Genomic DNA, 20,256 nt, shown 5'->3' with positions numbered 1-20,256 from the left:
CAAAATCCAATCCTCAAGGCTTTAGGGTTTTATATATAAGATTGAATTTATGGGATGTGATAAGTTAGGCCTTTGGGGTATCCCAATTTTTGACCCATAACTTATCCTTTGGTCCCCTGTCCCATCCCAATGCCGGCTAATCCTACCTTTTCTTTTTTAAATAAATAAAATAAAATAATGATTTGCCCATATGTTACAACTCAATAATATTTTAATTTTTAATTCATGTCCAATATTTCAATCTTTTTTTTAAATTATTTTTTAAAAAATAATAATAAATATTTGCCCATAAATGTTTCTGTTTATACATTTAAGTGTAAATTAATTTTAATACTATACTTTTAATTTATTAAATTTATTAAATTTTAACTCTAAATAAGTTGGGGTATTTTAGTCTATCAATAGCTTCCATTATTATTATTATTATTTTAAATATTTATGAGTATTTTTTTATTGTTAAATGCTTTTAAGTGGGTTTGATTTAGACAGTTCGTTACCTAATTTTTTATTTTATGATTTTTTTTTTTATCTTAACCATTTTTTTTTTTAAATTATGTTTGATCCATCACAAATTTTTATTTTTTATTTATTGAAAACACATTCGAATTCTCAAATAAATTCAAAAAATATTATCAAATTTAAAAAGTACAAAAATTTTAATTTTCAAAAATCGATTTACTAAGTTAAAAAAATAATAATAATAAAGATAAACCTTTTCTGTATTTGGTTTTAGTTAAAAAATTAATTGCCTTTATTTTTATTTAGAAATTAGACAATATTTTAAATAAAGGTTTGATATTTTCAACTTCTTAAAAGAGACGTTTAGAAATTGAATCGTATCGTATCTGACAACAATTGATTATTAAGGCTGCCACAAATCTTTTCTATGGTTCAAATTTTAGCTCCTTTCTTTTTTTTTTTTCCTTTTTTAAAAATTACATATTTTTAGTAAAATATAAATTCAATTTTATGTCCTAACTTTAATTTTGTATTTAGTAACCTTACTTTTTTTTTAAAAAAAAATACTTTATTATCTATTTTAGAAAAAACAAATAACACAAACCATTAATAATTTAACTTTAATTTTATATATATTTATTTCATTTTCAAGCAAGTTTTTGTCGGTAAAAAAAAAATCAAATGGATTCAAGGGGCTTTTCGAGAACGTATCAATAAGTTAGATCCATACTTCGAGTTGTTTAAATAAACGCGAACATAGACAAGGAAATTCACATCTCTTACAATTACAACCAACACAGTCTTCTATTCACATCTCTTACAATTACAGCCAACATAGTCATCTATTCTTGGAGCTAAAGCTATTTATTTAGTACTATTACAATTTAACATTTTGTACAGAGTTTTAGACAGATTTATTTGAGACATTTACCATTAATGATTCACTATTTCCTTCCTTATTCATCTATTTACTATTTTAAAAAATATAAAAACCATTTAAGTGTAAGCACAATAACTGCATCAATCCCCATTATTAGTTCCCGCTCAATCTATCTTCGGGTCAAGGGCATATGGTGATTCTTTAGGCGTTAATTTCGGAGTAAGCGAGCTTCTGGATGTAGGATTTCGTTAGTGATTTTTTCAGATACATGACTTGTCACATGAGCTTGAATTTCATATTTCTTATCGTAAAGTCCACAACTAGCCAATGTTGTCCTCTTTAAACTTCCCTTCAAGAAGATTCTTGAAAGTGTCCTTTTTAAACTTCCCTTCAAGAGGATCCTTGAAAGCTTTAAAACGTGGTTTGCTACGGATGTAAAAAAAAAATTACCCAAAAGAAAAACCAAAGGGAACCCAGAGGAAATATAACTTCTAAAGAAAGCAAGGCTCAGTCTCAACAGATCTGAAATAATAATCTTCAACAAGAAAATCCAGTTTGGCTGACCAGAAAAAAGTAACATCAAACTCAATCATGTTGAATTCCAACAACCAGTTCCTGCTGTGCACTCATTTCTTCCTCAAAAAAGAGTGTAAACTCAAGAAATAACCAAAACCCACAATTAATTTGATTTATTGAAGAAAATTATGGATACCTAACAACAATTGACTATATAACCATCCACCTGCTTGCCTCATATAAGCAAGACACAGCCTAAAAAAATACATTTAACAGCTGCTACGCCAGCACACACTCAACCACACAAATATCCCTTGGCAGCTGATATTTCAAGCCATCAGTCAAAAAACCAAACGAGTGGCAAGGAAAGCTCTATCCTTTTTCTAAGTGGAACCCCTCTTCTCTTTTTCTCTCTCTCTCCCCTCTCTATCAAAACTTATGGCTAAAGATGGTCTTCTAAAAAGCAAATGGGTATCGTGGAAATTGTTTGAAATATCTGTTAACATCAAGGGATTGGAGTCGACCCATGGCCATGGCCTGAATCTAGTCATGGTTTTGAACAGGGAAGTCTTAAATAGTGAGAAGATTTGAACCACTCAATAATCCAATGGACATTAATTCGACCTAAAAGGAATTGGCAATTCCAAAAGAAACAAGAACCATTCTTTATCGACACCTGGCCAGATTTGAAGACTATGGATTGGAAAAGTTGGAAAAGTCGAGGGTTTTTTCCCAAACAGACCCATCTAAGATACTTCCCAGAAGATGGAGATGCTGCGCTTAAAGAATATGGCCATGGAGATTCCATCAAACACAAGGTCGGCCATGATCTTACTATTTTAATCATAGACAGGCAGCAAAAGGAGGATTGGAGGAGATTAAATAATATCAGGTGATATGATTGCTTTCAGTTCGATCTTGAATATGCAAGCAAAATAATCCCTAAAAGTGGCTTCCTGGACCTAGAAAAATGTTGGGTTGTGGGAGTTGATGACGAGGGCTTCTAAAAGAGATATGGTGATATGGGTTTAGTAATGATTCTTGCTTTGAAAGCATTCATTTTCATATCTCCTGGTCGTGGGAGACCTACAAAACTCAACTAAAACGCGAGAAACTAACTATGAACAACTAACTAACATTGACTGAGATATGGATCAGCAAAAGACTCAAAAGTGTAGAGAAATCTGTTAATAGAATGTGGTTCAGTGAATTAATATCTGGCTAAACATGACAAGGCTTCACAAATGATAACAGATCTAATGGAAAATAGAAGGATATTCCAGGTTGTACACAGTTGAGTACACAAATATAATCCTAGAATTAATCGATCAGGACAGACCATTAGTGAGAAAAAGAAAAATGAAAAAAGATGAAACCCAAAAGGATTTCAAAAACCTAGCTACCTCCGTTATGTTGTTAGTGAAGGATCAACGATTCTGATCTCTGCTCATTTTGCATATCCCAAAAATCAGTTTGGAAGCATCGTTGATACCGGTGGGCAGACGATTCTGGAGACTCTGGATCGATCTAATGACAGCCGTGGATTTTAAATCTGCTTTACGAGCTTCATCATCGGGGATGATGCTGGCTGATTGGGTCGGTCCTGTAACTCTTGCTTGCTTCAGTGGCCTGTGGGAAGTAGAGGAAGTCGCTTCGTCATTGTAAGAAGGCCTGGTTCCTTGTTGAGCAGAAGAACACTCGAATTCGTCCTGCATTCAAACGGCAAACGATTATTAAAATTCTGTTTGGATCACTGGGAAATTAAAAACTCAGAGAATGTTGATGATGTTTCAGATCGGGATATCAAAAATGATTATGTGCAAAATCATAGGTTCTGAAGGATGAAATTCGTATCGTTCATGAAATAGAGAGATTCGGCCCTAATCTTGAGTCTTCACTCACTAAGAGAACCGAAATCGCTATCATATTTTCAAAAAACCGATTCTAGACAAGAAAATGAACGGACAAAGGAATTCCAAATCCACAACGTTTTCCTTCCGCACAGACAAGGAAAGTAAGAACATAAAAGAAAAGAAAGCAGCAAAAGAAGAAAAATCCATAAATACATACCTCGGAATCGAGATCGACGTCGTACTCTTTCCTCCGCTTCGATACGCCACCAGCGCAAGCTGACATCTCGCCCTCGCTGCTAGAAGTCACTGTCGGTGGTGGTGGTGGCGTCGAAGAAGACGCACAAGACCACGGAACCACCTGGTTTTCTCCGTCTTCATCCTCTTCTTCTTCCTCCACCGCCTCCTCCTCATCGTCATCCTCATCATCATCCTCACTATCACCTCCCTCATAACTCCCGAAACCTTCACCATCGTCAAAATCATCCCCATCATTAACTTCCTCCTCGTTATCTCTACGGCGCTCTTGATATCCACCTTGCTCGCATTTACCACCATGGACTTCAACACATCCCTCACACACAGAAACCGTAGGCGTAAGCTTCCGACCAGATGCCGTCCATGGAGTCGGCGACTGACACGCACGACATAGAAGACTCCTAGAATGCTTAGCAACGAGAAAATTAGCACAGTGAACCTTCTCATCGCAGTCCCAACATAGGTTCGCCCGATCGGACTCACAGAAAGTCCTCGCTAGCTGCCCACACAGCTCGCACTTCATCATTTCTTGTTCAAAATCTCCGATTCCCCGATCTTCTTCTTCTTCTTCGATTTCTCAGCCTCTGATTTCTTCTTCTCGATCTCCCTTTTTATCTCTTCAATCAGTTCAATCGGAATGAAATGAAATGGCCAAGAATAAATGGAGAGGAAGGGGAAAGTACAAGCTCCTTACATTAGGGGAACTGCCCTTCATCTTCGCTCTAAATACCACCCTATTTTACATAAATAAAAATAAAATAAAAATAAAAATAATTATTTCTCAGGGCTATTTCAGATATTTCACTCCCCAACGCAAATACAAATTATCTTTAAACCGCTTCCCGGGAGCCATCAACGTGGACTAATCAGGCTCAGATTCCTTCCACCTGCTGCAGAACTAACACGTGGCGTAATCCTGTGGGGTTGGTGATTTTAAGCAGTTGGCACAGGATCATTTCTCCATTTTCTACTGACTCGGCGTCTACCACTCGTACGGCAAGCGTGTTGCCACGTGTCGACTTCTCATGGAGAGTTTAAAATATTATTTATATTTATATATTTATAAATTTTAGATATCTTGTGGAGTCGATTTCAGTGACTCGCTCTCCGAGATATTTCTTTTCCGCTTCCTGGGATTTTGTGGTGACGTGTCAGCAAACGCTGAAGAGCCTGAAGATTCGAACTCCATCCTACGTGGCGCGCTATGGTCATGATGAACATTTGCCACGTGAAACCACCTGAACCCTCTCTCTCTCTAACTCCATCACCGTACGCCTACGTGGCAACTGCGTTTCACCAGATTACTGCCCTTCCAGTTGTCCCGCAATCATTCTGTCTTTTTTTTTTTTTGACTTTTACTTTCAATTTTATTTAATTTCATTATTTTAAAACTATTTTCATGTCTTTCATGAATTATAAAATAGGTATGCAATTGAAAATTTAATATAATTTTTTAAATTATATTAAAATCAAAATTTGGTTGAAATTTATAAATTTTATCAAATTTATTCAATAATTAATTCGCTCAAACCTAAATTTGTTCAATTATATAATATAAAAAATAGGAAATTACAGATTTGTAAAATCCTAAAAATAATTTATGAAATTGAAAAAAAATAGAATTATGGAAAAGAAATTTGTAATTTAGTACTAAAATTAAAATAATAAAGCTGCAAAAGAGGCTTGGGAGGCACTGTCGTGGAGCAACGGTGGCCATGTTTGGGAGGAGGATGAGATGGCAGAATCAGTCACGTGGGGGGGAGGTGTGACGTGGAGGAGAGAGATTGGAGAAAATCTGGGATGGTGAGGTGGAGATATGAAGAAGGGGTAAAGGAGGATTCGGTGCCACGAGAATATTTGGAATAAATACGTGGCGGAAAGAGAGAGAGAGAGTGGAATGTGTGGAGGATAAAAGAAGAGACTTAAACGGGGAATTTTAAACTCCGAATTAAAATTCAGACTTGTGGGGCCCACCTCATTACCCACACACTTTCCTATTTCATCTGGGCCCCACCCAACCCCTTTTCAAATTCCTTTTTTNTTTTTTTTTTTTTTTTTTTTTTTTTTTTTTTTTTTTTTTTTTTTTTTTTTTTTTTTTTTTTTTTTTTTTTTTTTTTTTTTTTTTTTTTTTTTTTTAATATTTGTCTTAACTTTTATAATTTTAGTAATATCTTATTTAGTAGTATCTTCAAAAGAATAATAATAATTATTATTATTATTATACCCTTTATTTTATTAATAATTTAATATATTTTATTATTAATATATAGACGAAACTTTTTAATTTAAAGATATATGGTACGAAATTATAACTTTAACATTTAAAATATATATATATCTTAATGTTATAAAATTTATAAATATTTTTAAAATATATATATTTAAACTTTTAAAAATAAAAATACAAATATCATAATTTATTAATTTAATAAAATTATATATAAAGAAAAAAATTGAGTTTCAAGCCCCACATATTAATGCTTGAATTATATTAAATATATCTCAAATTTACATTATTATTTTACTTTTGAATTTTAAACATGGTTTCAAAATTACCCTTTTATTAAAATTAAAAAAGAGTGATGCGACAAATACTTAACTTCGATTTACTTATTTTCTTATGATTTCAAATTCGAATTTTAACGATCTTTTTATCCTCTAGAATAAAGTTTAAAAATAAAAATTAAATAGCTTTAATTACATTCAAAATAATATCGATACGAAAAATAGATTAGGAGTGTTTAAAGAATTTGATAGTTGAAAAAAACATGATTAACCTAATCCGACATCCGGATAAGTTAGAATATGAACTTATTTAAGTTGAATTGATTTCAAATAAATAAATAAAAATTATGAATTTTTCTTTTATATATATATATATATATATATATATATATATATATATATATATATATATATATATTTATTATTTTTAAAACGTATATTGAAAATTTTAATTAAATATTAAAAAAAATATAATAAATATTTTACTAACTAACCTTTTATTTTTATTTAAAAAATTAAAAATTTTGAGTTGGGTAATAATCCCCGCGGCCCAACTTTATAGCTGCTTTTTTGGGACGTCGAATCTGATTACAGCCCAATCAACTACGCGCGTTCTGTTCAGTTGTGGGCTCCACTCAATTTCCTCCAATTTTCAAATTTTAGATAATTAATCACACTTAACTTTTTAATTACACTTTAATCATCATTTTGTTCAAACATTTGATTTCGTAATTAAATTCCAAACTCAAACGAAAATCCCTTTAAATAAATCAAATTTAAACATATATTTGAATATTAATTTTAATACTAACTTCAGGATTGCTCTTATTCAAATGTAGTCATAGTTCATTCGTGTACTTTTCTTAGGGTTTCGATCTTTCAATTCTTGTTATACTATTTGAGATGAGTACTCGTAGGGTCTCGATCGCAACCCGTAGATTAAATAGACATCTCTACTAAAAATATATGCTTAACTAACAATGACTCTATCTATAATGTAAACTGTCCTATCAAATTTGGATTATTTTATTGTTCTTAATATCAAAGTCAAAGATGATTTCTTCCTAAATCATAAGAGTCGAGTGAAAATGATATTTTATTTGTGATTAAGAGCCACATGTTAATTCAAATGAGTGCCTCATTTTCAAAGCCTTGACTTTGACTTAGAATTGTTCAATTTAATGATTTATAATTAATAAATTTCTTTTTCAAAGGATTATATTAATTTATTTATATACTTTTATTTTATAATATGCTTTTAAAACTAATTTAAGATATTTTTAGATTGATTGGGTTAAATTGGGGCATTTTTTTAGACCCAACTCTTGTCGATATTTTTTAATCAAAATAAATAATAATTCGTAAAATATTTATTTATTTATTTTCAAATTTTAATTAAAATTTACAACTTAAATAATAAAAAATTAAATTAAATAAAAATATGGGTATATAATTGTATAGCGAACAAAAATATATTTTGTCAATATGGTCTTGGCTACCCTAACGACCCGCTACGTTGCTTTCCAATTTAATTTGGTCAAATTTATATTTAACATAATTCTTCGTAGAAATGTAAGTAACACAAAAGAGTTTTCATGTGAGGACCCACCACTAGCAATATTGTTTGCTTTAGCGTGTTACTTATCACTGTCAATTTCATGATTTTAAAACGAGTTTACTATAGAGAGAGGTTTCCACACCTCTACAAGGAATGTGAGGGGGCTCAACATCCTTGTTGACACAAAGCTCGATATCTAACTCTAATACCATGTGTAACAGCCCAAACTCATCGCTAACAAATGATTGTCCACTTTGGTCACTACGTATTGTCGTTAGCTTCACGATTTTAAAACGATTTTAAACCTAACAAATTTTAGGTTTTTTTCGTAAAAATCTGAAAATACCATAAGAAATTATCTTATATTAACTTCTTGGTGGCAACCGTAGTAAAATTTGGAAGAGGAATATTTATGACTTTTTTTAGGGTTTTCATTGATTTTTTCGAGGTAAATGTGTAAGATGAAGCTAAGATAGGATCACACGAATTAGAGGCATATAGGGCGTGTGCTCCACATATGAGACCAACCTTGGCCTCGACCTAAGAGACCAACCATAGAGACAACACTCAACCACTTGTCGGAGTTCGAGGGTTAAAAGAATTAGATTTTGGCCTAATTTCTTCCCCTCTTCTTTACTCTATGGTGCGATCTTTCTGTGTCGGCCTAATGATCACATCAATTACCCACGATATAGTCACACCTGAAAAGTAAACAATAAAGTAACATGACCCTGTTACTGAACATACGTAAAAATGTTGAAACCATCAACGATTGAATTCGATGTCTAAATTATGGTTAAACGTAAATAGATTAATTAATTTTTGGTAGGTCAGAAAATTCAAATCCCGACCTTTTACTTTATTATTTTAGGAAATTCTTTCCATAAAAATAATATATTCTGTAGTTTCGTAGTAAAAAAAGCATAGCCAAAATTTGAAGTGAAGTAAAACCACGAGGAACAGAGTCCACAAACCCACCAAGTCAATGGCCGCCCTCTCATTTCTTCTCTGCCTCCAATCTTCACTGCATTCATATGAAATTCAATGCTCTTATACAACTCCGCAGAAGAACACCCTCTCCACTTATCAAATAACAAACAAAATCCAATGCAAAAATGGTAAATCTCTCTCTATTTCTGTTTCCGTTTGTTTTTCTCTTCTTTCCGCCGTCTCTGGCGGTTGATTTTTTAACCCCCTCTCAAAACCTCACCAACCCCGCCACTTTCGTCTCGGAAAAAGGGTTTTCCGAGCAAACCCCAAGAAATTTCACGAACCCATTTTTCGGAATCTGGCACAACAACCTCATCCCGATTCGCCGAATCGATTACCCAACGGACCCATTACTCCCTAGAAACGGAATCCACCGTCGATTATCCGCCGGAAAAACCCCCGACGACCTAGAACCGGCGATGTGGAAGGGCTCGAAGGAGCTCATGAGAAGCGAGGCTTTACTCCAGTCGGTACCAGGGGATTACTGCGACACGTACGGTCTCTGCGGCGCATTTGGGAGCTGCGACATCGAGCAAATGCCGGCGTGCCAGTGCTTAAAAGGGTTTCATCCAAAAGTGCAGGAGAAATGGAATTTGATGGATTACACAGATGGGTGTGTCAGAAATCGGCCATTGAATTGCTCTACTGATATAATCGGGTTCGCAAAGTTGCCTGGGCTCAAACTTCCAGACATGAACATGTCGTGGGTGAATGAGAGTATAAGCTTGAGTGAGTGCAGGGACAAGTGTTCAAGGAACTGTTCTTGTGTAGCGTTTGCAAACATAGTGGCTAGTGGCTCAGGGAGTGGCTGTGCCATTTGGGTTGGGGATCTTGTTGATATCAAAGTGGTTCGAGGTGGAGGCCAGGATTTGTATATTAGAATGCTGGCTTCTGAATTGGGTATACATATATATATATAGATATGTATATGAATTTATTCTTCTGTTTCTCTGTCTGTTCTGTTTCTTATTGTGTTTGAATGTGTAGAGACGACGAAGAAGAAGAGCTTGGTTGTTGTCGGCATTATCGTCGTCGCAGCCGTTGTCGTGGTTGCTGGTTTGGTTCTTGTTGGGTTTTACATTAGGAGGAGGAGGAGAAGAAGCCATGACAGTAAGGATCTAGAAGTGCAAGAACAAGACTTGGAGCTTCCATTACTTGACTTACTGACAATATCTACTGCCACAGACAATTTCTCAGCCTCCAATAAACTTGGAGAAGGTGGTTTCGGCGCGGTTTTTCGGGTAAAATTCGTCGGTAATAAAAAAAATATATTGAAAACGATGATAGTTGAAAAAATTTAGTCTATAAACTTTCAGGGTAGACTTACAACTGGACAGGAAATTGCAGTAAAGAGGCTTGCTAGCTATTCGAGACAAGGGATGGATGAATTCAAAAACGAAGTGATACTCATTGCTAAACTTCAACATCGAAATCTCGTGAAGCTTTTGGGTTGTTGCATCCAAGGGGAGGAAAAGATGTTGATTTACGAGTACATGCCTAATAAGAGTTTGGACTTCTTCATATTTGGTTCGTATCGATCTTTATTCTTGATAATCGTTAGTTTTTGTTTTTGACTAACTTTGGCTCGTCATATTGGTTAGACCCAGTTCGAAGAAAGCTTTTAGATTGGTCTGAAAGATTCAATATCATATGCGGAGTAGCTAGAGGGCTTCTTTATCTTCATCAAGATTCGAGGTTGAGGATTATACATAGGGATTTAAAAGCAAGTAATGTCTTGCTTGATGTTGATATGAATCCAAAAATCTCGGATTTTGGAATGGCTAAGACGTTTGGAGGGGATCAAACAGAAGGAAATACGAGGAGAGTTGTTGGAACGTAGTAAGTTTCTGTTCTATTGAACTTCAACTTTGTGTAAATCTATTAGTTTCATTGTAACCGCCACTGCTTTGGCTTGTTACGTATAGCCGTCAGCTTCACACTTTTAAAACGCGTCTGCTAGGGAGAGGTTTCCACACACTCATGAGGAATGCTTAGTTTCCCTCTCCAACGAATGTGGGATCTAACAATCCACCCCCCTTGGGGGCCAACGTACTTGCTGGCACACCACCCGGTGTCTAGCTTTGATACCATTTGTAACTACCCAAACCCACGGCTAGTAGATATTGTCTGCTTTGGCTTGTTATGTATCGCCGTAAACCTCACAGTTTTAAAACGCGTCTACTAGGAGGAGGTTTCCGCACACTTACAAGGAATGTTTCGTTCTCCTCTCCAACCAATGTGGGATCTCACATTTACTCGACTAATATATTTTTTTTAATATTATCTTGTAGTGGGTATATGGCACCAGAATACGCCATTGATGGACAATTCTCCGTCAAGTCTGACGTCTTTAGTTTTGGTATTTTGTTGTTGGAGATCATATGTGGAGAGAAGAACCGAGGTTTTTATCGTCCCAATCATGCTCTCAACCTTATTGGACATGTAAGTTACAGACTCCACTCGATCATTGCACAACTTGCCATCTTGAGCTAAATAGTGACTTACACTTTCATTTTTAGGCATGGAAGTTATGGAATGAAGGAAAACCGTTAGAATTGATTGATGCGACCATTGGAGACTCTTATTCTTTATCTGAAGTGGTTCGATGCATCCATGTTAGCCTTTTGTGCTTACAACAACAACCCGAGGATAGACCAACTATGTCGAATGTGGTTCTAATGCTAAGTAGTGAGAGCGTCTTAGCACAACCAAAACAGCCGGGATTCTACATGGAAAGAGATTCTCTTAAAGCAGATTCTATTTCGGGCAAGAATGAATGTTCAACTACCAATGAGTTAACGATTTCCCTAATGGAAGCTAGATAGTAGTCTATACGTTTCACATATTGTAACTTGATTCTTCTAATTGTTCATCTCTGTGCACATTCATGTAAAATGATGTAACTATGTCAAAATAACACTAAATGATTTACTCGTGTGTTTCATTCGAGGTGCATGCTTAGCCTACCTTACTTCTTGACATACGAGGCCCCTATCATTAATAATGAAATTGATTTGAACGTCATTTATCACTTCTTTCTTTTTTTTTACGGTTGTTTTGTTCTTTTGGATGGACCATGAAAATGAACTCGGGCTAAAATTAGATGTGTAGTACTTCTCTTCACACGCCTACGTATGCGCACATGAACCCACTAGGCAAGCATATATGTACCCCTGAACTTGTCCTTCAACTAGCACACGCTCATGCTGCCGAAGCCACAAAGGAAAAGGAGCTCGCATAATATCATAACATAAATTAATATCATAATGTATGCATCCGTACTCATCATAACGAGAAAGTATCTCAATGCACATGACATACAAAAATGCATGAGATCCCCATAACTTTAAATCATGTCATAAACTTGAAATGGTCAACCAATAAGGCAGAGCCGAGTCATCCCAAGTCCCATCAATAAAGTTGAAATTGATTTTTATAAACAAGTCAAACATTGGGTCAATTTTTCTCATGGGCCTTACCTCTAGGAGGACAATGGTTAAGAGCAACGCAAGCGAATGGCCAATAAAGTTCATATTTCTCTTCATTGGGTTGATTGAAACTCAAGTCTTGCAGGCTCTCGTCGGACACCGTGTGGTGCCCTTTAACTGGAACGGTAGCAGAATGGGTAATCTTCCTCAGCTATCTTTTGTTATGACCCTGTTCTTATATTCTTCTTTCAATATCTCTTCGGCTGTTGATATCTTAACACATACAACTTCTGTGGTGCTTTTGGGAGCTGCAGCATTGAGAACATGGTAGACTGTCATTGTCTTGAAGGGTTTCGACCAAGGGAGCCAGAGAAATGGAATCTGATGGATTATACAGACGGGTGTGTTAGAAATAAGCCTCTTAATTGCTGGGATGAAGTTGGGTTTGTTAAGTTTCCGGGGATGAAATTGCCTGACACTAAGTTGTCCTGGGTTAATGAAAGCATGAGTTTAAGTGAATGCAGGGAGAAGTGCTTGAGAAATTGTTCTTGTTTGGTTTGAATCTCTCAAAAGCTCTCTAAATTTATGGAAGGATGGAAAACCATCTGAATTGATCGACACATCCATCAAAGACTCGTATTCTTTGTCTGAACTATTACGATGCATCCATGTTAGTCTTTCGTGCTTACAACAATATCCTGAGGATCGACCAACCATGTCAAATGTTGTTCAAATGCTAAGCAGTGAGTGTGTGTTGGTGCAACCGAAGCAACCAGGATTCTACCTAGAAGGAAACTCGAGTGAAGCTAATTCTCTTTTAGGCAAAGATGAGCCCTCTACCAACAATGAATTAACTATTACTCTCCTCGAGTGTGTTGTAGGTTGTTTCAAATTTGTCTCTCCTTTGTACATTTATGATACCTTTCAAACGAAGGTCTTATGATTATAATACTACTTTGGGGAAGCTAACCAGGTAAGTGGCTTACCCGTCATAGGTTACGCGTTATTTGCTGTATGTTGGCACGTGCCCGTGGATTTGCACGTGTCATTAAATTGTATGTTAGTTTAATGTGCTTAAGTACGAACTCATGTGAACGTGAATGTATGCTATGTATGCTGCTTAGTTTGATGTGATATGTCATGCATGTGACGATATGTGGTCCTTGAATGATTGTATGGAATATGTGAGTGTAAACCGCATGAATTGTATGACATAAAACACAGTAAACTGTCTGGAATCATAACCCCGATAGGAATATGTAGGAAATGTGAATTGAAAATGAGAATGACATGAAGCATGGAACGTGACAGGGGGTTATGATCATTAATGATAAATGTAGAAGTAGGGGGACCTCATGCATTATGTGTGTTCATGCATCTGAGGGGATATCTCTATCCCATCACGAGGGTACGAACGCGTACATCCAATGACAGAACAACAATCGTTATGCTTTGCATAGCGTTGCCGTGACGATTCTAGTTTTAACGGGTCCTGGCATAAGAGTCTCCTAGAGTATGCCCATTGGATAAGGAAAGTGGCCCAACGGTGTGCGAACTAGTTGGTGAGCCTATACTCGCACGTATGGTCTGTGTGTAGAGTATATGGTACACATCCACGATTACCTGTTAGGACAGTACCGTAGGGAAAACGAAACGAAACGATAGGTCTCATCATTTCATTGCATGTGATTGTTGCATAACTCCGATAGGGGGTCACTTACTGAGTATTCTAGAAATACTCAAGCCTCGTGCTACTTCACTTTTGCAGATAAGGGCAATACACCCATGTGACAACGACGACGACATCGTACACCTCAGGACCGTGGCACATGCATAAGGTAATTGTTTTTCCATTTCATAGTCTAGGTTGAATTCGGTTTACATCACTAGAATAAGTTAGTATAGGTTGAGTTGTATTTGCATAATAAACCATAGGGTAGAATTAAAACATTTATTTCGATTTTGGTTTCATTTCCTTTATTTCAATAATGTTCGTTTCTTTTTCTTTTGTAATCATTTTCTCTTTCACGAGGTAATAAAAGGCGAGTGTAAGTCGCATTTATGAACGGAGCTCATTTAATGTATATTCTGCATTTCAAAGATAGTAATGACCTTAGGTAAAATTTAGGGTTGTTACATTTGGAAGTTCAAATCTACCTAAAATCGTAAGTCGTGTTTCTCATCTCATCTATCATAACAATTAAAAAAAAAAAATTAAATGGATAATTAATATTATAATAAAAGAATAATATTTTTTAATCTCTCGCTTTGTCCCTCGTTTTTCGTGTAAATGAAAATTTTCTACCTTGTTCAAAGTAGGTTAAATAGATATCTCTAAGTTTAAGACATGAATTCAGTTTTTGGAAGTTCATAACCACGGGTTCGAGTTTGACTATAATGAACTAAAACCGTAATTTGCTCGTTAGTACAACTAGGCCCCTATCATTAATAATGAAATTGATTTGAATGTCCATACATTGGCATCAATAGTAAGTCGAAGTCAAGTAAAATTTATTGTTTATTTCTTTCATTTCTATTACTTTCTCATACGTCACTCTGTTTTGTTTGTCTGAATGGACTAGGAAAATGAAATTTGTTTTCCAATTCGCTCTAAAATTGGATGTGTAGTACTTCTCTACACACGCTCATATATGCGCACATGGACCCACCAGGCAGGCGTATACATCCCATTGAACCTACCCTCCAACTAGCACACACGCACGCTCACGCTCTCGAAGCCATGGAGGGAAAGGAGCTCGCATAATATCATGACATGCATTAATCTCATAATATATTCGTCCGTACTCATCATAACAAAAAAATATCCCGATACACGTGACATGAGATCCCCATAACTTTAAATCATGTCATAAACGTAATTTGCAAATCGTATATTCATCATTTCATAAACACTTTCATAAATACATACTTAATATAACATTTCATAGTCTTGTAATAATCATGCTAACATAGTGTGGACGACATATCATAGTATGACTACACATAATACAATGTATGTCATATTAATCACAAAATACGATATTTAGAGGAGTCATAGAGCATGTGTTGTTCATACTTCATTCCATTCATACAATCATGTCAATAGTAGAGTCAACGTTTGGTGCCGGTGTAAAAGTTGAAATGGTCAACCATTCTTATTGGTATAGCTGGGTCCTCCCAAGTCCCATCAATAACGTTGAAATTGATTGTTACAAAGAAGTCAAATATTGGGTCAATTTTTCTCATGGGCCTTACCTCTATATTGGGTTGATTGGAATTCAAGACTTGCAGGCTCTCGTCGCACACTGTGCGGTGCCCTTTAACTGAAATGGTAGCAAAGCCGAACGGAACCCAATGCAGAATGGGTAATCTTCCTCTGCTATCTTTTGTTATGACCCTGTTCTTATATTCTTCTTTCAGTATCTCTTTGGCTGTTGATTTCTTAACACCTTCTCAAACCCTCAGCGATGGCAACACCCTGGTCTCGGAAAATGGGTATTTCGAGATGGGTTTCTTCAGCCCTGGAAATCCCATGAATCTTTACTTGGGAATTTGGTACAAAATTATCCCGATTCCCACTGTGATTTGGGTCGCCAATCGAGAAGCCCCGATCAAAGATCTTCATGGTGTTCTAAGAATCAACACCACAGCCAGTGAAATCACTCTCACCCAGAATGATGATCTTGTTGTTTGGTCAGCAAAATCGTTAAAACCAGTGGGAAATCCCAGGCTACAGCTCCTGGATTCTGGGAATTTGGTCCTGAAAGATGGGAACTCCGAGGTGTTCTTATGGGAAAGCTTCGATTATCCAACGGATACATTGTTGCCAGGAATGAAGCTGGGATGGGATTATAAAAATGGCTTAAACAGAAGATTGTCCGCTTGGAAAAACTGGGATGACCCATCTCCTGGAACATTGACCATGGAAATGGAGAATCATAGCTACCCAGAACCCGCCATGTGGAATGGTACTCAAGAGTTCATGAGATCCGGACCTTGGAATGGGATTCGATACAGCGCCAAACCCTTTACCGCTTTCCCAATTTTCGTCTTCCATTACACGAAGAACAAAGATGAGGTTTATTACAGCTACCAGTTGATTAATCAATCAATGATTGGAAGAATGGTGTTGAATCAATCCAAGTTCAAGAGAGAGGCTCTGTTGTGGTCGGAAGCTGAGAAGAACTGGAAGGTATACGCCTCAATACCGAGGGAGTACTGCGACACGTACAATTTTTGTGGTGCTTTTGGGAGCTGCAACATTGAGAGCATGCCTTCTTGTAAGTGTTTAAAAGGGTTTAAGCCAAAGGTGGCAGAGAGATGGAATTTGATGGATTATACAGAAGGGTGTGTTAGAAATAGGCCTCTTAATTGCTTGGATGAAGTGGGGTTTGCTAAGTTTGTGGGGATGAAATTGCCTGACACTAAATTTTCTTGGGTTAATGAAAGCATGAGGTTAGATGAATGCAGGGAGATGTGCTTGAGGAACTGTTCTTGTATGGCGTTTGCTAATACGATATCAGAGGATCAGGTAGTGGTTGTGTCATTTGGGTTGGTGATCTTGTTGACATTCCTGTGATTCTTAAAGGTGGACAAGATTTGTATGTTAAAGTACTTGCTTCTGAGTTAGGTATGAGCCTTGTTCTGTTCTATAATTTCCTTCCATTCGTTCGTTTTTGTTGTGAAATCTCACATCGGTTGGAGAGGAGAACGAAACATTCTTTATAAAGGTGTGAAAACCTCTCCCTAGCATAGACGTTTTAAAAACCTTGAAAGGAAGTCCGAAAGGAACAATCTCTGCTAGTGGTGGGTTTGAGCTGTTACAAATGGTATCAAAGCCAGACACCGGACTATGTGCTAGTGATGAGGCTAAGCCCCAGGAGGTAGACACGAGGCGATTTGCTAGCAAGGACGCTGAGCCCCGAAGAATGGATTGTGAGATCCCACATCGATTAGGGAGGAAAACGAAACATTTTTTATAAGTGTGTGGAAACCTCCTCCTGTTGAGGGGAAGAGAGAAAATCCAAAAATAATAATATTTATTAGCGGTGGGTTTGGGTTGTTACATTCATTGTCTTTATTGTCAGAATCTTTAAATGCAGAGACAAAGAAGAAGAGCTCGTTGACCATAGTTGTTGTAGTTTTAGCTGCTGCTCTCATTGTTGCTGCCCTGCTTTTGGTCGGATTTTACGTTGTTCGAAGCAGGAAACACCTCAGAGGTAAGATTTGCAGCTGAAATGTCTTCGTTTTTTTATGATTATCACGCTTACTTAATGGCATTTTGGCAATTCCGTCTCTCCGATCTTGTCCTCTTTGGACTTTTCTTTTTGGGCTGCACATCTTAAGAGAGGTTTCTATACCCTATACCCTTACAAGGAATGTTTCGTTCTCCACTCCAACCGATGTGGAACCTCATAATCTACCTTCTTTGAGAGCCCAACGTACTCACTAGCTCATCGTCCGATGTCTGGCTCTGATACCATTTGTAACAGCCCAAGCCCTTTAGCCTATTACGTATCGTCGTCAGCTTCGCGATTTTAAAATACGTCTACTAGAAAGAGGTTCTCACACTTTTATGAGGAATGCTTCATTCCCCTCTCCAACTAATGTTGGAGCAGGGCTAGACCCTCTCCATAGTAGACGTGTTAGTGTGAGATCCCACATTGATTGGAAAGGGAAACAAAACATTCCTCGTAAGAATGTGGAAACCTCTCCCTAGTAGATGCGTTTTTTAAACCGCGAGACTAACAGCGATACGTATCTGCTAATATTGGGCTTGAACTGTTACCTATCATAATTTGATGAAATGGCCCAAACAAATCTAGACTAAGCTATGAGAAGATGCGCAAATGTAGCTAGGAAACATCCCCCAAAAAATATCGTCTGTGGATGTGTTTTCTCATCGAGGTTTAGACTCCACACTCTAGTTTGATGATCTTAGCTCCCATTTTAACTATGTTTAGCTCCACCCAAGACACGACCCGTTTGGAACGACTTTTCAAGTGCTTTTTCAACACTCAAAAAGTCATTCCAAACAGGTCGAAATTACCGTTTCTGATATGATTTTCCAACTTGGCAACAGGTAAGAAGCTTGAAGTGCAAGAGGAAAGCATGGAGCTTCCATTATACGACTTATCGACAATATCACATTCCACAGACAATTTCTCAAACTCCAACAAGCTTGGAGAAGGCGGTTTTGGTGCAGTCTTCTGGGTACCAAACAAAAAACATATTGAAAACGATGATCATCATAATACAATGCAATTGACCATTTGCCCATAAACTTGTAGGGTAGGCTTCCAAACGGACAAGAAATTGCAGTAAAAAGGCTGTCCAGCCATTCAAGACAGGGCATGGATGAGTTCATGAATGAAGTAAAACTTATAGCCAAACTTCAGCACAGAAACCTTGTAAAGCTTCTGGGTTGCTGCATTCAAGGGGAAGAAAAGATGTTGGTTTATGAATACATGCCTAATAACAGCTTGGACTCCTTCATATTTGGTTTGAATCCGTAAAAACTCGGTATCTTTTTAGCCATATATGTTCGTTTTGAACTAACTTTGGCTCGTTGTGAAACCGTTTAGATTTGGCGGGAAGGAAGCTTTTAGATTGGTCGAAGCGATTCAATATCATATGTGGAATAGCGAGAGGGATTCTTTATCTTCATCAAGATTCTAGATTGAGGATTATACATAGAGATCTCAAACCGAGTAATATCTTGCTTGATGTTGATATGATCCCGAAAATCTCAGATTTTGGAATGGCTAGGACTTTTGGTGGCGATCAGATCGAAGGGAACACTAAGAGAGTAGTTGGAACATAGTAAGTATCTCTAGTTTTGTATTATCCTCCTCGAGAGTTTCGTTATTTCGTTAGTTTGATGCTTCACCTTTTCGGGTGTGTTTTATAGCGGGTATATGGCACCGGAATACGCTATCAACGGACAATTTTCTATCAAGTCTGATGTATTCAGTTTTGGGATTTTACTATTGGAGATTATAAGTGGAGAGAAAAATAAGGGGTTTCGTCGTCCAAATCACGCCCTCAATCTTATTGGTCATGTAAGTTACGTACTTTGATTCATTCGTTGTAAGATATAATCCTTAATTAAATGGTGTATTTTTCATGTTTAGGTATGGAGATTATGGAAGGAAGGAAGACCATTAGAGTTTATTGATACATCCATTACAGACTCGTACGCTCCATCTGAAGTATTGCGGTGCATCCATGTTAGTCTTTTGTGCTTGCAAAAACATCCCGAGGATAGACCAACTATGTCAAATGTGGTTCTAATGCTAAATAGTGATGGTGCGTTGGTGCAACCAAAACAACCTGGATTATACGTCGAAGGAGACTCACTTGAAGTTCATTCTTTTTCAAACAAAAATGAATTTCTTACTACCAATGAGTTAACTATTACCCACTTGGAGGTGAGATAAGTGTGTAAAAATTTGTAGATATTATAGGTCAGATATGTTAACCCTTAGAATCATGTTCAACATGTGTTAGAACCCTTTTTAAAATGGTTTTAAGAGCCTAAGCAATTGAACACGTAAGTCTATGACTAATTTTAACTTACCATCGCTGTCAGCTTCACAGTTTTAAACGTGTCTGTTAGAGAGAGGTTTCTATACTCTTAAAAAGAATGTTTCGGTCTCCTCTTCAACCGATATGGGACTTCACAATTCAATTGTGAGATCATAACCAAACACGGGACGAGGGGGTGGATTGTGCGATCCCACATTAGTTGGAGGGAGTAACAAAACATTCCTTATAAAGGTGTGGAAACCTCTCACTAATAGACGCATTTTA

General features: G+C 36.6%; 3 protein-coding genes across 3 annotated transcripts; 2 read left to right on the top strand and 1 right to left on the bottom strand.

Annotated features, from left to right (window-relative positions):
• Positions 1-3,028: 3,028 nt before the first annotated feature.
• LOC111480652 (histone H3.v1-like) lies at positions 3,029-4,677 on the bottom strand. Its single transcript, XM_023125806.1, has 2 exons — positions 3,926-4,677; positions 3,029-3,564 (listed from the first exon to the last, which is right to left on the bottom strand). The coding sequence occupies exons 1-2, from the start codon at positions 4,487-4,489 to the stop codon at positions 3,283-3,285; spliced, it is 846 nt and encodes a 281-aa protein (XP_022981574.1). The 5' UTR covers positions 4,490-4,677; the 3' UTR covers positions 3,029-3,282.
• A 4,314-nt stretch (positions 4,678-8,991) lies between these two features.
• On the top strand, positions 8,992-11,960 carry LOC111480539 (G-type lectin S-receptor-like serine/threonine-protein kinase SD1-1). The gene is made up of 6 exons (XM_023125641.1): positions 8,992-9,916; positions 10,004-10,257; positions 10,333-10,543; positions 10,618-10,855; positions 11,308-11,458; positions 11,536-11,960. The coding sequence occupies exons 1-6, from the start codon at positions 9,142-9,144 to the stop codon at positions 11,839-11,841; spliced, it is 1,935 nt and encodes a 644-aa protein (XP_022981409.1). The 5' UTR covers positions 8,992-9,141; the 3' UTR covers positions 11,842-11,960.
• Positions 11,961-15,734: 3,774 nt separating this feature from the next.
• Positions 15,735-20,082, top strand: LOC111480527 (G-type lectin S-receptor-like serine/threonine-protein kinase At4g27290). The gene is given in 9 exon segments (XM_023125623.1): positions 15,735-16,955; positions 16,958-17,074; positions 17,547-17,663; positions 18,527-18,657; positions 18,735-18,945; positions 19,029-19,266; positions 19,355-19,505; positions 19,578-19,940; positions 19,983-20,082. Coding segments are annotated over 8 exon segments (2,454 nt in total). The 5' UTR covers positions 15,735-15,772; the 3' UTR covers positions 19,884-19,940; positions 19,983-20,082.
• Positions 20,083-20,256: the final 174 nt, after the last annotated feature.

Source organism: Cucurbita maxima, unplaced genomic scaffold (assembly GCF_002738345.1).
Source record: "Cucurbita maxima cultivar Rimu unplaced genomic scaffold, Cmax_1.0 Cma_Scf00006, whole genome shotgun sequence".
In the NCBI taxonomy this organism is placed as follows: domain Eukaryota; kingdom Viridiplantae; phylum Streptophyta; class Magnoliopsida; order Cucurbitales; family Cucurbitaceae; genus Cucurbita; species Cucurbita maxima.
This window is presented reverse-complemented; position numbering and strand designations above follow the sequence as displayed.

What these genes read in the sequence shown, in the direction of transcription:
- LOC111480652 (XM_023125806.1), bottom strand. Translation starts at nt 4,489, where the DNA reads ATGATGAAGTGCGAGCTGTGTGGGCAGCTAGCGAGGACTTTCTGTGAG. An exon ending in ACGTCGATCTCGATTCCGAG is followed by an intron (nt 3,565 to 3,925) that starts GTATGTATTTAT and finishes GTTTGAATGCAG; the next exon opens with GACGAATTCGAGTGTTCTTC.
- LOC111480539 (XM_023125641.1), top strand. Translation starts at nt 9,142, where the DNA reads ATGGTAAATCTCTCTCTATTTCTGTTTCCGTTTGTTTTTCTCTTCTTT. An exon ending in AATGCTGGCTTCTGAATTGG is followed by an intron (nt 9,917 to 10,003) that starts GTATACATATAT and finishes TTGAATGTGTAG; the next exon opens with AGACGACGAAGAAGAAGAGC. An exon ending in GTTTCGGCGCGGTTTTTCGG is followed by an intron (nt 10,258 to 10,332) that starts GTAAAATTCGTC and finishes ATAAACTTTCAG; the next exon opens with GGTAGACTTACAACTGGACA.